We start from the raw sequence: 14,886 nt of genomic DNA on the forward strand, positions 1-14,886 counted from the left end.
AAGTATCAGGAGGATGGAGTGATGATGGTCCAGATGGTCACAGGTTGGGTAATGAGAGTGTGATAAGAGCTTTCAAGATGCCAAGATGAATATGCCAGAATCCCAGTCCTCTCTCAGTTTGGAAGAGGGAGATAAAACATATGCTAATAGTTCTGTTACTAAGTAGAAAGTGATAGATGACATGAGAGAGTTAGAAATAGAAGGCAAAGAATGGTAGCTTACTGAATGGAAAGGTTGTTTCTGATTTGGGATGGAGTAGAATCTCATAAAGGAGGTAAAGTCTGAGATAGTTCTTAAAGTATGTGAGGAACTCAGAAGTGTAGGCCATTACATTGCAAGAGAATAAGCAAAGGGAATTGAAGGTGATATTTAGGGAATGGTGACTAGATAAGATTTGAGTGAAATGTCAAATAGGTGGAATAATAGGTGATGAACCTCAAAAGTTGGAGCTTCATTGAGGAAAGGCACCATGTCAGACCAAGGAGTTTGGAGTTGGACTTATTTTCAGTAGGCATTGGGAAGTTATAGAATTTTTTATGTTTAAAAAGTAGAACATTTGAGAATCAAATTAGAAAGGCATGACAGCATATTAAAAATAAAGATGTAGAAAACACTGAATGCTAAAGAAGGTATATTAGGAATTTGATAAATATTGATTAATGAATCAAGGGATGGATGAACAAAGACCATTTTGTATTTGTACAAATAATACAACATTAAGTTAAAACCTAATGTATGATATCCCTGGGGTATAAGGATGGTTCAACATACACAAATCGATACATCACATTAATAAAATGAAAGATAAGAATCATACAATCATTTCAATATACACAGAAAAAACATTTGGCAAAATAAAACATCCATTCTTGATAAAAATCTCTAAACAAATTAGGCATATCTCAACATAATAAAGTCCATATATCACAAGCCCAAAAATAACATCATATTAATGTTGAAAGGTTGAAAGATTTTCCTCTAAGGTCAGGAACAAGAAAAGGGTGCCCACTCTCACCCCTCCTATTCAATGTAGTACTGGAAATCCTAGCTAGAGCAATCAGGTCAGAAAAAGAAATAAAATGTATCAGAATTAGAAAGGAAGAAGTTAAGTTGTCTCTATTTGCAGATGACATGATTTTATATATAGAAAATCCTAAAGACTCAATCAAAAAACTGTTAGATCTAATCAACTAATTTAGTAAAGTTGGAGAATACAGAATTAACATACAAATTCAGTGGTGTTTCTAAACACTAGCAATGTACTTTCAGAAAAATATCCCATTTATAATAGCATCAAAAACTACCAAATATTTAGGAATAAATTTTCCAAGAAAGCTGAAAGATATATTCTGAAAAGTATAAGAAATTGATGAAAGAAATTAACAGAAGACACAAAGAAGTGTAAAGATATCTTGTTCACGGATTGGAAGAATTGGTATTGTTAAAATGTCAATACTACCCAAAGCCAGCTATACATTCAGTGCGATCCCTAGCGAGATTCCAGGGGCAATTTTTACAGAAGCAGAAAAAAAGCTCCTAAAATTTATATGACATCACAGAAGACCCTGAATAAACAAAGATATGGTGAGAAAGAAGAACAAAGCAGGAGGCATCATACTTTCTGATTTCAAGCTATTCTATAAAGCTATAGTCATCAAATAAGTATAGTACTGGCATAAAAACAGACAGATAGATTAATGGAACAAAATCAAGAGCCCAGAAATAAATCCAAGCATATATGGCTGATATTTGACAAGGGAGCCAAGAATACTCAATGGAGAAAAGACAGGTCTGTTTAATAGATGGTGTTGGGATAATTGGATATTCACATGTAAAAGAATGAAACTGGATCCATATCTTACCCTCACAAAAATTAACCCAAAATGGATTAGGACTTAAATGTAAGACCTGAAACCATAAAACTCCTACAACAAGACCCTTGACATGGGTCTTGGTAATGATTTTCTGGATATGACACCTAAAGCACAAGCAACAAAATAAAAAAAATAAACAAGTGGGACTACATCAAACTAAAAAGCTTCTTCACAGCAAAAGAAACCATCAACAAAGTGAAAAAACAACATACAGAACAGGAAAAAATATTTGCAAATCATATATCTGTTAAGGGGTTACTATTCAACATACATAGAGAACTCCTATAACTCAATGGCAAAAAAACAAATAGTGCAATTAAAAAATGGGCAAAGGACCTGAACAGACATTTCTTCAAAGAAGATATATGAAACACCAACAGAATCCGAAAAGATGCTCAGTATCACTAGTCATTAGAGAAATGCAGATGAAAACCACAATGAAATATTATCTCTTGCCTATTAGAATGGCCACTATCAAAAGACAAGAGATAAATGCTGGTGTGGATGTGGAGAAAAGGGAATGCTTGGGCATTCTTGCTGGGAATGCAAATAGGTACAGCCACTATAGAAAACAATATGGAGGATCCTTGAAAAATTAAAACTGGAACTACCATATGATCCAAAAATTCCACTTCTGGGAATACATCCAGAGGGAATAAAAACACTAACTTGAAAGGATATTTGCACCCTGATGCTCATAGCCACATTATTTACAATAGCCAGGACATGGAAGGAACCTAAGTGTTCATTGATGGGTGAATGGATAAAGTAGTTGTGGTATATATAGAATATTCCATTATGTATATAATATATATGTATATACTGAATATATATATATATAAAATATGGAATATTATTCACCCATAAATAACAAGGAAATCCTATCATTTGTAACAACATAGATGGACTTTGTAAGCATTATGCTAAGTGATCATACAAATACTGTATGATCTCACTTATCTGTGGAATATATTCTTTAAAAAACTGATAGAAAAAGAGATCAGACTTGTGGTTACCAGAGGAGGAGGGTGGGGGGAGACGGAATTGGAGGAAGGGAATCAAAAGGTATAAGCCTCCAGTTATAAGATAATTAAATAGTGATGTAATTATCCCTACTAGGGATGTAATGTACAACACGATAACTGTAGCTAACACTAAAGTATGCTATATAGGAAAGTTGTTAAGAGAATAAATCCTACGAGTTTTCATCATGAGGAGAAATTTTTTTCTTTTCTTCTTTTCTGTTTATTGTATCTATATGAGAAAATGGATGTTAACTGAACCTATAGTGGTCATAATTTCACTATATATGTAAATCAAACCATAATGCTGTGTGCCTTAAAGTTATACAGTAATCTATATAAATTATTTCTCAATAAATTGGAAAAAACCCCAATATTTGAAATTTTATCTTGACAAATGATTTAAAGAAAGACTATAAAATTGCTATTAGTTTCTGAGAACTTTAACTTATTTGCTAAATTTTACCATTAAGTAAATTATGTAAGGAAGAACACTTACATTCAAAGCTTTAAAAAATATTTTTTAGTTGTGAGAGCTTTGAAGAAAACTTTAAGAAAGTATTATAACTATTTCAACTGAATTAAAAGAAGTCCCTGGGACTTCCCTGGTGGCACAGTGGTTAAGAATCCACCTGCCAATGCAGGGGACACGGGTTTGAGCCCTGGTCTGGGAAGATCCCACATGCTGCAGAGCAACTAAGCCCGTGCACCACAACTACTGAAGCCCGCGTACCTACAGCCCGTGCTCTGCAACAAGAGAAGTCACTGCAGTGAGAAGCCCGCGCACCACAATGAAGAGTAGCCCGCACTCGCCACAACTAGAGAAAGCCCGTGCGCAGCAACGAAGACCCAATGCAGCCAAAATAAATAAATAAATAAGAAGTCCCTTTAGGATCAACTGTATGGTGATGGGTGGTAGCTCGACTTGTGGTGGTGATCCCTTTGTAGCTTATGCAGGTGTTGGATTATGATGCTGTACACCTGAAACTTACATAATAATGATAAAAAAATTCCCCTCAGATTTTATAGAGAAAAAAAGGAATAATAGAATTTTCAATGACATCATGGTGACTCAGACTTGCTGTATGAAATATGTACCCTTTGATGTCTCCAGTCACTACCACAAAGAGTTTGTCAAGGAGCTGATAGATTTCTCTTTATCATTTGTTGAAAGTATACACTTGTGGGATAACATGTAGAGGAAGCTTATCATTAGGTTGAAGTTTTGAAGCCTCAAACTAAAATGCTTTTATATTGCATCATAACTTTGTTTCCTTAAAATTGTACTTCCTACAGGTAATAAGTTAATAACTCCAAAGCCATATTTAATTATAAAACATAATATGCCATAAGACATTAAGTAAATACTTCTAAAATATTGGTGATAAACATTATAGTAAGAAAATGTAAAAACTGCTTTAGAAGCTTAAGCATACTAAACTAAGGGTAAATCACGACAAATTTCAGTTAATAAAGAGAATTTTTATATTCATTTCAGCAAATGCAAACAGGAAAGTAACTTGCAACATTACCATGTCATTTGCATTAGCAAATAGTAAGCTATGCAGTTTAAATACAGTTGTGTAAACTGGGCAAGAATGTGTGAATACACAGTGATATTGTTTCTTTGAGAACTTGAGAAACATACCTAATAGACACTCACATTTAATCTTTGTGTAGGTGTTTCCACACTTGAAGTTTTATTATCTTTTTGTTAAGGACTTTAGTTTTAGGGTTTTTATTTAAACCTCTATGAATTGTATTTTTAGATTTCTGACTCATTAAGCAAGTTCCCTCCATTTTTAAGGCACATTTTACAACTAAGATATTTTCATTTGTTGTCACTAAACCCTTGAAGTATACAGGAAAAAAAAGTTTTAAAAAGAGAACTCTGCGTTGAAACAGATTAAAAGTCTTAGAGATGCAACAGGTCTTCAGAATATAAGCCTTCAAATAGCATGAGCTTTAAATGGTAATGTTACTTACAAAAAAGAGAAAGTGTTAGTTAAAAAAAAGAAAGAAAAGGCATTATCTATCAGCAGTTTTTATGAGGTAAAGTTCAGTGGGAAATCTTTAGAAATGGGTCCTTTCTAAGGCATCACCCTCTTCTTTTGAAACAATAGTTCCATCTAGTGGACATTTACTTAGAAACAAACCTTTGATTCCAAAAGTTAGAGAAAGTTTTTTTCTTTAATGAAATGAGCATTAGAGGAAAATAAGAAGGATAACAGGAGAAATAACTTGTTTAAAATATTAAATTCACAAGTAACAAGGTAGAAACCAAATAATTACGCTGGAAAACAAACAAAAGTATCTACCTGTAAATAAAACACTTTCCTATGTTTAAGAACACACTAGAAATGTGTTTTAAAAATTCGATAATTTAATCAATGTGGAGAGCCAAACTAGGTAACACTGGAATGACTGTGACAAGAAACAAACTACAATTTGATTAAAAACAAAAATCTGGTACACGTTTCCCAAAATGCAGAGTAATAGAAATCATTCATTTATTCATTTCAGCAACAATATTTATTGGCCTTCAGCATCAAGTATATGCCAATCACTTCCTAGCTTCTATGATACTGACAATTGCTTTAGTCCTATAGCACAAGAGGGGCTTCCTATCAATATCAGTGGCCATCTAAAGTGAACTATTGGAAATACAAAAACTTGACCTCTGATAGTGGCTCTAATTTGCAACACAATAGCAAAATGGCCAATCTATTCAGATGTTTCATTCAAATATTAATCATATGGATGATTCCAAAATATTAACATGGCCGGATTTTTTTTTTAACTGATTTGGCAGTGTTACTTCTATTCACATTATGTCTAAAAGCAGATTGGCAGCCTACAGAGTAAACCTCTAAACATTTGGAATAAAGTAAGCCAGAAGTTCTTGTTATTGTTATCCTGATTTCATGAACTTGAAACCTAAATCTATGGATCTCTTTTATTTTAAAAGACCAAAATGGTTGATTGAATCAACCATTGATAATTGATTGGATCATTATTTATTTTTAGTTCGGTTCAAAATTAAAATGGTTAAGCTCTGGATAAATCTTCTAGAATATGCAGACTGTACTTCTAGGTGCAAGGGTCTTTGGATTGAGGACGTTTCTGGCTCTCTTTTATCCCTTATATTCCTTGACTATGAGTGGCTCAACCCAGAGCAGACAAACTGCCTACCAGGGCAGTTATGAATTAAGTAGGATCTCTGTACCTCTTTTGCACACACTGGGACTAATTTCAGGGTTTCCCAATGCTTTTCCTGGATTTAGGCATATGAGCTAGGATCCTCCCAGGGATCTACATATATTTGCAGGGCGATTTAATGCCACTTTTCAACTAAAAAACAGTAGTTAAGTGATATGGTCCATGAATGTCTTCTATCTAGGCCTTAAATGTCAATCATCCTCGCCCTTTCACTGGGATGGAAGAAGTCTTTGATACCACATAAACACTTTTTAATAGATGGTCCTCAGAGTAATTCATACATGAATGATCTTGAATTTCTAAAAATATATTCTCCTATGACCTTTCTCCAAGTTATAAACTAGAGCAGAAGGTAAACTTGATAAAATAGACTTTTTGATATAAAATATTAAACAGGTTAGAAAACTGGGGAGTGGTATTGTGACCTATGCAAGTGATTGAAATAAAACTCTTAACAGCAACTAGAAGAAAAAGTGGGAATAAAGGCCAGACGGGTGACAAGGGGATGAAGAAAGCAGTTTAGTTAGATTAAAAGTGTAGGGGCTGGATTATGTGGCCATTTGGAAATAATGCTAGTGGTTTCCAGTTACTATTTTCACACTAGTTGCCAAATATTAGACTAGGTGCTTTATATATGCTGTCTTATTTATCCTCACTACAACCTGTACAACAGAAATTATTACATTGATCCATGTAACAGATGAACAAATTAAGACCCTGAGGAGTTAAATTACTTGCCCAAGTTCACATAGAAGACAGAAGGCAGAAATGGCATCTCGTCTGACTCCAAAGCTTTAGCTTGTTCTACTTTACCAGTAAAACTATTATTTTTAACCCTCAAATGGAGTGTTGATATATAAAGCAAATGAAACTCCATGGAAAGCAGTTTGAAGCTACTGCATTACTCTATACGGTAAAAGCTTTATTGTTCTCAGTAGCATTATTCACAATAGCTGAAAGGTTGAAATAATCCAAGTGTCCATTAACAGGTACTTGGATAAACAAATGTGGTGTGTACATACAATGGAATATTATTCAGCCTTTAAAAGGAGTGGAGTTTTTTTTTTTTTTTTTTTTTTTTTTTTTTTTTTTTTTTTTTTTTTAGGAGTGGAGTTTTGACACATGCTACAGCAGGGATGAGCCTTGAAAACATTAAGTGAAGTAAGCTAAGTAAAATAAGCCAGACACAAAAAGACAATATTTTATGATTTCTTGCTACTGACTAGATCAACATCTTAAGGGTCCAGCCATGTTCATTCCCTGATCCTGTTTCCATATAGACCTAGAAATAGAAACAAATGCCACCCTAGACACAAGTCGCTTAAATACTTTAATAAACAAATTTTATTATTAACTAAAAGTAAGCAAAACAACTGAACAAGAGGAAGTATCATATTATTTCAGGCACAATAAGGAAAGATCTTTTTGAGCATGAGTTTGTGAATCGACTGGAATTTTATACAAAGAAAACTTCCAGCACTGGGGAGTACTCTTCTGGGGAGTACCATTCCAAGCCTGGTGACTACTTTTTCTTTGCCTGTTTGTTTGTTTGCATCATCCTCCGTCGCTTCCTTCTATGGCAATTGAGTTCCTATTGCAAACAAAGCACTGTGTTGAGGGGTACAAAAATGAAGTTCAGTAAACACAGTTTCTACCCTCCTCCTCCTGAAGGAGCACCAATTTGAGTCATGGAAAGAGCCAAGTTGTCCAATTTATTTCCCGCAGTGTGTTAAATCTCATTGCACAGTGAAGTGATACAGCCTCAGGTGAGAACACAGAGGGGCCATAGCCTGATGAGATGGAGGCTGGAGGAGGCTCAGGGGAATGATGCTTGTGCTTTTTTTGTTGTTGTTGTTGTTGTACACGGGCCTCTCACTGTTGTGGCCTGTCCCGTTGCGGAGCACAGGCTCCGGACGCGCAGGCTCAGAGGCCATGGCTCACGGTTCCAGCTGCTCCGCAGCATGTGGGATCTTCCCGGACTGGGGCACGAACCCGTGTCCCCTGCATCGGCAGGCAGACTCTCAACCACTGCGCCACCAGGGAAGCCCTTAATTTTGATGGAGAAATTAATTTCCTCATTCAACCAACAAACATTTACTAAATACCCGTTACATGTCAGATATTTTTCTAGTGTTTCCAAATTTTAGTGTGCACCAGAATCATCTGGAGGGCTTGTTTAAACACAGACTGCTGTTTGCAGAGGCAGGAGGTCTACAGCAGGGTTTGAGAGTTTGTGTTTCTAACATGTTTCTAGGTGATGGTAATATTGATCTAAGGACTGTACTTTGAGAACCACTGATTTAGACAGAGCAGTACAAAATGGGGGAAAAGCAAGCAGTGCCATAGGTCGGGTTGTGCAGTTTTAGCATGAAACAAAGGCACCAGCATGGGCTGTGGGGCGGCAATGGACCTGAAATCCAGCCCTTATTGCACTTGCTAGGCCCTGAGGGCAATGTAAGCATTCGGGAAGGGCCGCTGGTCCGTATTTTGTCCACCCAAAAGGGCCCCTTTGTTAAATGTCTGCCCTGTGGGTATGTCTGCTCAGAGGGACCACTTTTTTGTAACTTGCACAAAGGCATGGGGTAAACCAAAAGCTGGAAGCAACATGCAAAGCAGGGCAAGTGAGATGGAACTGCAGGTGGCTTAGAGTGCCCAGAACAAAACAAGTGATGATGAAGCTATGGCTCCGCGCTGGTTAACCTGACTTCCAACTGTGGTCTGTTTCACTCAACATCCTCGATCCTTTTCCACACACAGCTTCTATGTTAAAATGTTTCACCCACAAGGAGACTGTCTGATTCTCATTCTGTCTTGGATCCATCCTGTCACTGTGGACAGCCCCTCAGCTTACCTACATCCAGACCAGGTGACACTATCAGATATTAAATAGATACCAGAAAAAGGCAAAATAAGGGACTCTAAGGACCAACTGAAGGAAACTAATAAAATAATGGCTTGGGTAGAAGATGGTGAATGAATGGAGAAGACCACACAGCACCAAAACGCCTGGTGAAGATTACTGGAGAACATGAGGGCTCAAGATATGAACTTGGTGATTAATGGGAAAAGATGAAAGGAAATTACTGGCATGTCAAGTCAAGAAACAATAACAGAGAAGACTATCAGAGTGGTTGTATTTGGAGTTGACCTGAGAGAATTAAGAAAATGTTGCTTGAGAAAGCCTATTAGGAGAAGGATAGAGTCCTTGGACAAAATAACATCCTACATAAGAGATTCTGCTTAGGAAGGAAGAAAGGAAATAGCCTATAGATGGAGATTCTCATTTTTTAAATATTTAAAAGAAGCACAGCCGGACAGTTATGTTGTGGGAACCATGCTTGCTGTACATATCTAGGATGTTTCCACTGCCTAGAATTATTCACCCGCTTCTTTTCAACAGGGCTTTCGGTTTCAGGGAATAAGATTCATGTGATAAAATGGATTGGGTGAGAACAAAAAAATCTTGAAATTTCAACCTTTCTGTAGCAAAGGCAAAAGGCTTCAAAAAAGATTATTTAAGGTGTGCTACAGAGTGCAGCATTCAGACTTTCCTCAGCACAAGAGAGACTCTTCTCTGTGTTACCCAATTAATGTGCAGGTAAGAATCTGCTGTCTGCAAAGTATCTCACACGTGAAGGCTCAGCAGGCATCAAGGCCCTGGGAGAGATTGTTAAAACACCCTCTGGAGCGTCTGATTCAACTTCTCGTGTATAACCTGAGAATTTGCATTTCTAACAAGTTCCCAGCTGTTGCTGATGCAGCTGGTCTGGGGACCACACTTTGAGAACCACCATTTGTAAACATTAATAATGTCATTTCTTACAATGAAGAAATCAGTGTCTAAATGCCCAAAGTCACAGCTGTTGGACAGTTCATAAAGCAGTGTGATACAGCTACTGAGTTAAGACAACACCCCAGGAAATATGGGCACCTCTCACTCTGCCACAAAGAGAGATTGCCCATTTTCCCCAGTCTGCTTACCAAGGATCTCATACCCAAAGTGACAGGTGCAATATAGCAATGTTTCATAAATTTGACCTCAGTGGGTGAGAGTTGATTATAATAGGCAAGGCTGATTGGGTCATACCAAGTAAATGGAGGATGTGGAAACTGTAGACAAGTTTGTCATAAATTTTCTATTAAATGATTAAAAGATTCCCTAAAGGTAAATGTGAGGGCATATATTTGCTCCAATCATCTGCCAGAGCAAAATTTATGCTACATATATCTTTGAACGTGCCACTCTGTATTTGAAGAATACCATCAGCTGGAAACAAGCACAAAGAGAATAGCATGGAATAGACTTCCTGGTGATGTCCACAGGCAGGTCTGGGAGCCCATAAGCATCTTAAATCAAAAGAGCCACCACTGAGATTCGGCTGCAACTCACCCGTGCGTTATTTAAACATGCTTAGATTGAGTGGCTTATCTGGCCCCAAATAAATCACTGAAATAATTGGAAGCAGAAAGAGCTTTTGTACACTGTCCTTTCTTTGATCACTGGACTCATCTCTTCAATGAACAGGTTTCACCCAACAGAATGATACGTGGTTTGGAACTACTGTGGAATAAGCTCAGATGGGTGAACCAACAGCACTGTTGGTTCCAAAACTAAAATTGTGCAGGCACTGAATAAGTATCACAGGAAAACATTACCAAGTCTTATTAGGAATACTGTTGGAAGTAGCTGTGATGGGAGGGTGGAGCCCAGTTCCTTTAAGAGGAAGGTTGGGACTATTGAGTTCGCTCTCAGCTCCTCTCATTAAAAGGGACTTAAATGAAGACTCCTGACTGTGAAGGGGAGGCCAGCCAGGCTGGGTGAAGGAGGAGGCTTCTGCTAACAAGCCTGGTATGGGGCCTTACACAGAAAATCAGCACAATGGACATCTTTTGTTGTTTCTATGCGGACTGATGTGTGGGAGAGAAGGCCCTGTTGGGTTAGTTAGGGATATCCTTTTTGAGGGAGCCCTGGAAAAGAAGCCAGATGGTGAAATAAAGACTAGCTGAGATCAATGTGACAGAGCCTTCGCAGCACCTTTAGTCATGGGTCTGTTATACTGGGAGAAAACAGTTGTTCCCCTTCTGGTTACATGCTTTGCTTGTGTGGTGTGAGTGTCTTGAATGTACCTCTATAAATGCAAGACGCCAAGACCAATATAGAGTGTTGTTTTAAACTGTACACACAAAGGCTCCTCAATTAGACCTCTTCCCATGGTTAAAGTATTTTGATGGTTGCCATTTTGCACTCTGCCCATGGGGTAGAGCCAGGTAACCGTAAATCCCAAATGGGCTGATCAGCAAAGACTCACTCTAACCCACTTCGGTCAAGCAGCTCAAGTTCTTTTAAGCACTTCTTCTCCTTTTTTAAATACAGAAGTATTTTTAAATTTAATTATGTGAAACACAAAATGCTGACTTGACATATATTCACATGTAACTCTCTCTCACGTTTACAGCTCAACAGATTGGTGAATCCAGAGGAACTGCTATAAATGCTATATACTGCATCGGTATTTCAAAAGTTTATTCCAACCCATTTCTTCTTTTATATTCTAAAACATCTTCATTATGCTGTTTGATGAGATAGATCCACAAGAAAACGGAGATGCCCAAGGTCAGTCCAACCTTCAGCCAGTCAGGTCTGCCAAGTGGCGATTCCCAAATGTAGAACTTTGACCGCGCTGAAAAGCCGCTCGGGAGCCTGGCCGGGGCCAGCAGCTTGGAGAAGGGGCGCAACAAGGCGGACGGCGCCATCTTGCCGGGCTGGGCTCCGCCTTCTCCAGCCCCGCCGCTCCCGCGGGGTCGGCGTCCGGCCGAGCGCCCCCTGGCGGGCGGAGGCGCAGAACTGCGGGCGCTAACCCCCTCTTTGAAGCACTTCTGACACGCTCAGCACCCTTATGTCCTCAGCGCTTGTGAGTATTTGGGCTTTCCCAACAAGGAGGATGACCTGGTCCGTACAGTTTATTCCCTACTGCTTGGCCTTCAGACAGTGTGCTCACCGTAAATGAATCCAAGGAAAAGATCGGATTCAAGATCAGATTCAAAGTTAAGTGGAATTTGATTTGATAAGGAAATATATTTACCTCTTAAATGTTAGATTCATATGCATTAGAGCAAATTAAAATTAACTTTAATATTACTAATATTACTAATAATGTTCAACACTACCATGTTTAATGCCATGGTGGTAATGTAGTTACTGAGGCTTTGCTGAAACATGACAACTGCTAATAACTACTGCTTTTTGAATGCCTACTATGTGCCAGGGGATTTATGTACATTATTAGTCTTCCAAAAACTCTGTCAGATGTGTAAACCTTGTAATTAAGATATAGGGACTCTGGCAAAAAAAAAAAAAAAAAAAAAAAACCCAAGTAAATTGCTTAAGATTGTCCAAGTAGTAAGTGGGAGAGATGGGCTCAAACTTAGGTCTGTCTGACTCCAAATCCCATGAGTTTCCACAACAATGTATTATTATTTTGGTGTTTTTCTCTAAGAAGAAGAAAAATTATTTTATTATATTTGGAAACAATATTATCTTTTTATTTTAAAATTTTGCAAGGCAGAATAGGAACATAATCTATCATAAAAGTACGTTTGGTATCGCAAACTCCAGGAAAATAATGGACACCTTTCTAAAGGATGCAGCAATTCTCCCCCACTGATTTCGCATAGCATTCATCTACAGAATTTAACTTTTTCTAGATTCCTGGAAGAAAAATCCCTCCTTACGTGATAAAATTAAAGGCATATTCATAACCAAAAATTCCTCTAAGCAGAATTGAATTTTAAAACTTCCAGCAAAAAGAGGCTGACGTCTCAGCAGAAAGTAAATAAAGATACTTTCTGCATCTTCTACATTAATTGACACTCATTTTAAAATATACTAATTAGTTGATGGACAGTGAACTAAGGAATTTTCACCTTCTCGTAAATTATGTGAAGTAGTGGCACCTACTGACAATGTACGATATTGCAGTCTAGCATCACTAGAAACAAATTCTAAAGACTTTAATATAGGAAGAAACTGTTTTGTCAGGTTTTAATTTTTATTTATTTATTTTAAAATTTATTAATTTTTTGTTTTTTTAAATTTTTGGCTGCGTTGGGTGTTTGTTGCTGTGTGCGAGCTTTCTCTGGTTGCAGCGAGGGGGGCTACTCTTCGTTGTGGTGTGCAGGCTTTTCATTGCAGTGGCTTCTCTTGTGGCGGAGCATGGGCTCTAGGCACGCAGGCTTCAATAGTCGTGGCATGAGGGCTCAGTAGTTGTGGCACGCGAGCTCTAGAGCACAGGCTCAGTAGTTGCGGCAGACAGGCTTAGTTACTCTGTGGCATGTGCGATCTTCCTGGGCCAGGGCTTGAACCTGTGTCCCCTGCATTGGCAGGCGGATTCTTAACCACTGAGCCACCAGGGAAGCCCCTGTTTTGTCAGGTTTTTCAAATTACAGAATGCATCTTCCTGGAAAAAATACACTATGTCTGGAGTATAAGTAGTTACAGAATACGCATGGCACATCTTTCTGACATCTCAATTTTATTCGACATTTATATACGAAAATAAATGTTTATTATGACTTAGATGGCACAATTAGCCTGATTTTTTTTTATCTATGATGGAAATCTTCCAAAAGTGTCTCTGTTTCAAACACATTCATTTTTGTCTTGCTATTAGAGGTTCTTCAGTGGAAAACTTTTAGAAATATTGGATCTAGCTCATTCCCTTTGTTTGAAAGATGAGAAAAGTCATGTTCCAGCTTGTGTCTAGGCTCAGAGAAAAGTTCAGGGAAGACAGACTTACAGACTCTTATTCTTCATTCTTTCCATCTGAATTTACCACAGGGTCCCCATTTGTACGGTAGATAATCAAAATATTAAAAAAAAGTTCAATTTGGGAATCATAAACACGTGTTCAAAAGACTTTGGGGAACGTGAGAAGTTCTATAACCTCGGATCATTGAAAATTGGTAGCAATGCTATAATAAAAATCTCCCGTGGGAGAAATTCTGCAAGTTCTCAAAGGACTGTGAGTGACGTCTAGCAGTTCCAATAGCAAGCACGTCTTCTTGCTGATCGTCAGTCTCTTTTTGCTGGAAGTTTTAAAATTCAATTCTGCTTAGAGGAATTTTTGGTTTTGAATATGTCTTTAATTTTATCATATAAGACAGCAATTAAATCACCAGCATTAGCTTTATAGCACAGTTAACATTCTGAAACACATCTATTCCATATAATGAAAGATACTCAAATTTAGGCCAAGTTTTTAAGTTCAAAGAATAGCTTTAAAATAAGACTGCCAATGAGTCTGTTTATTGTTTGATTTGCAGCTAGTTAGATATCCAGATTTTTCGGGTCATACATGTCTTTGTGTTCTACTTTGCTTTATCAGAAAGCAAAAGGACTTAGATGTGGCCTAACAGTAGACAGATAACTTCAAAATTTCCAAATGATTCTTCAAAATGAAATCATAGACTGAGGTTGGCAAAAATAAGAACTGAAAATATGTAAGGGTCATTACTACAGCAAATAGCCAACCCAGGCTCAAATGGGTGCAAATTAGCTGTTACCATGCTGCTGAAGAGGCACGCATTTGGCTTTTAGTCAAAGCAACGTGGTCAACATGGAAACATTATTGTTGCACAGAACTAGTGTTTCAGATGTAGGGAGCCTCCAGGGTTTGTTAATTCAGCAAATTAAGAAAGCCGTTAAATACCCAGAATTATTCTTTTTCTTCTATCAGCCTTGCCATCTGGGATAGGCCCTTTCATGCTTGCAA

The 14,886-nt window shown here is 37.6% G+C and overlaps 1 protein-coding gene across 1 annotated transcript; it reads right to left on the reverse strand.

The window, feature by feature from the left end:
* Positions 1-11,569: 11,569 nt before the first annotated feature.
* LOC132483512 (NADH dehydrogenase [ubiquinone] 1 subunit C1, mitochondrial-like) lies at positions 11,570-11,869 on the reverse strand. The gene has a single exon (XM_060088862.1). It carries the CDS (start codon positions 11,867-11,869, stop codon positions 11,639-11,641), a length of 231 nt encoding a protein of 76 aa, XP_059944845.1. The 3' UTR covers positions 11,570-11,638.
* Positions 11,870-14,886: the final 3,017 nt, after the last annotated feature.

Source organism: Mesoplodon densirostris, chromosome 1 (genome assembly GCF_025265405.1).
Source record: "Mesoplodon densirostris isolate mMesDen1 chromosome 1, mMesDen1 primary haplotype, whole genome shotgun sequence".
Lineage (NCBI taxonomy): Eukaryota > Metazoa > Chordata > Mammalia > Artiodactyla > Ziphiidae > Mesoplodon > Mesoplodon densirostris.

Bases quoted from the DNA above. Each gene is read 5' to 3' on its own strand.
- LOC132483512 (XM_060088862.1), bottom strand. From the start codon at position 11,869: ATGGCGCCGTCCGCCTTGTTGCGCCCCTTCTCCAAGCTGCTGGCCCCG.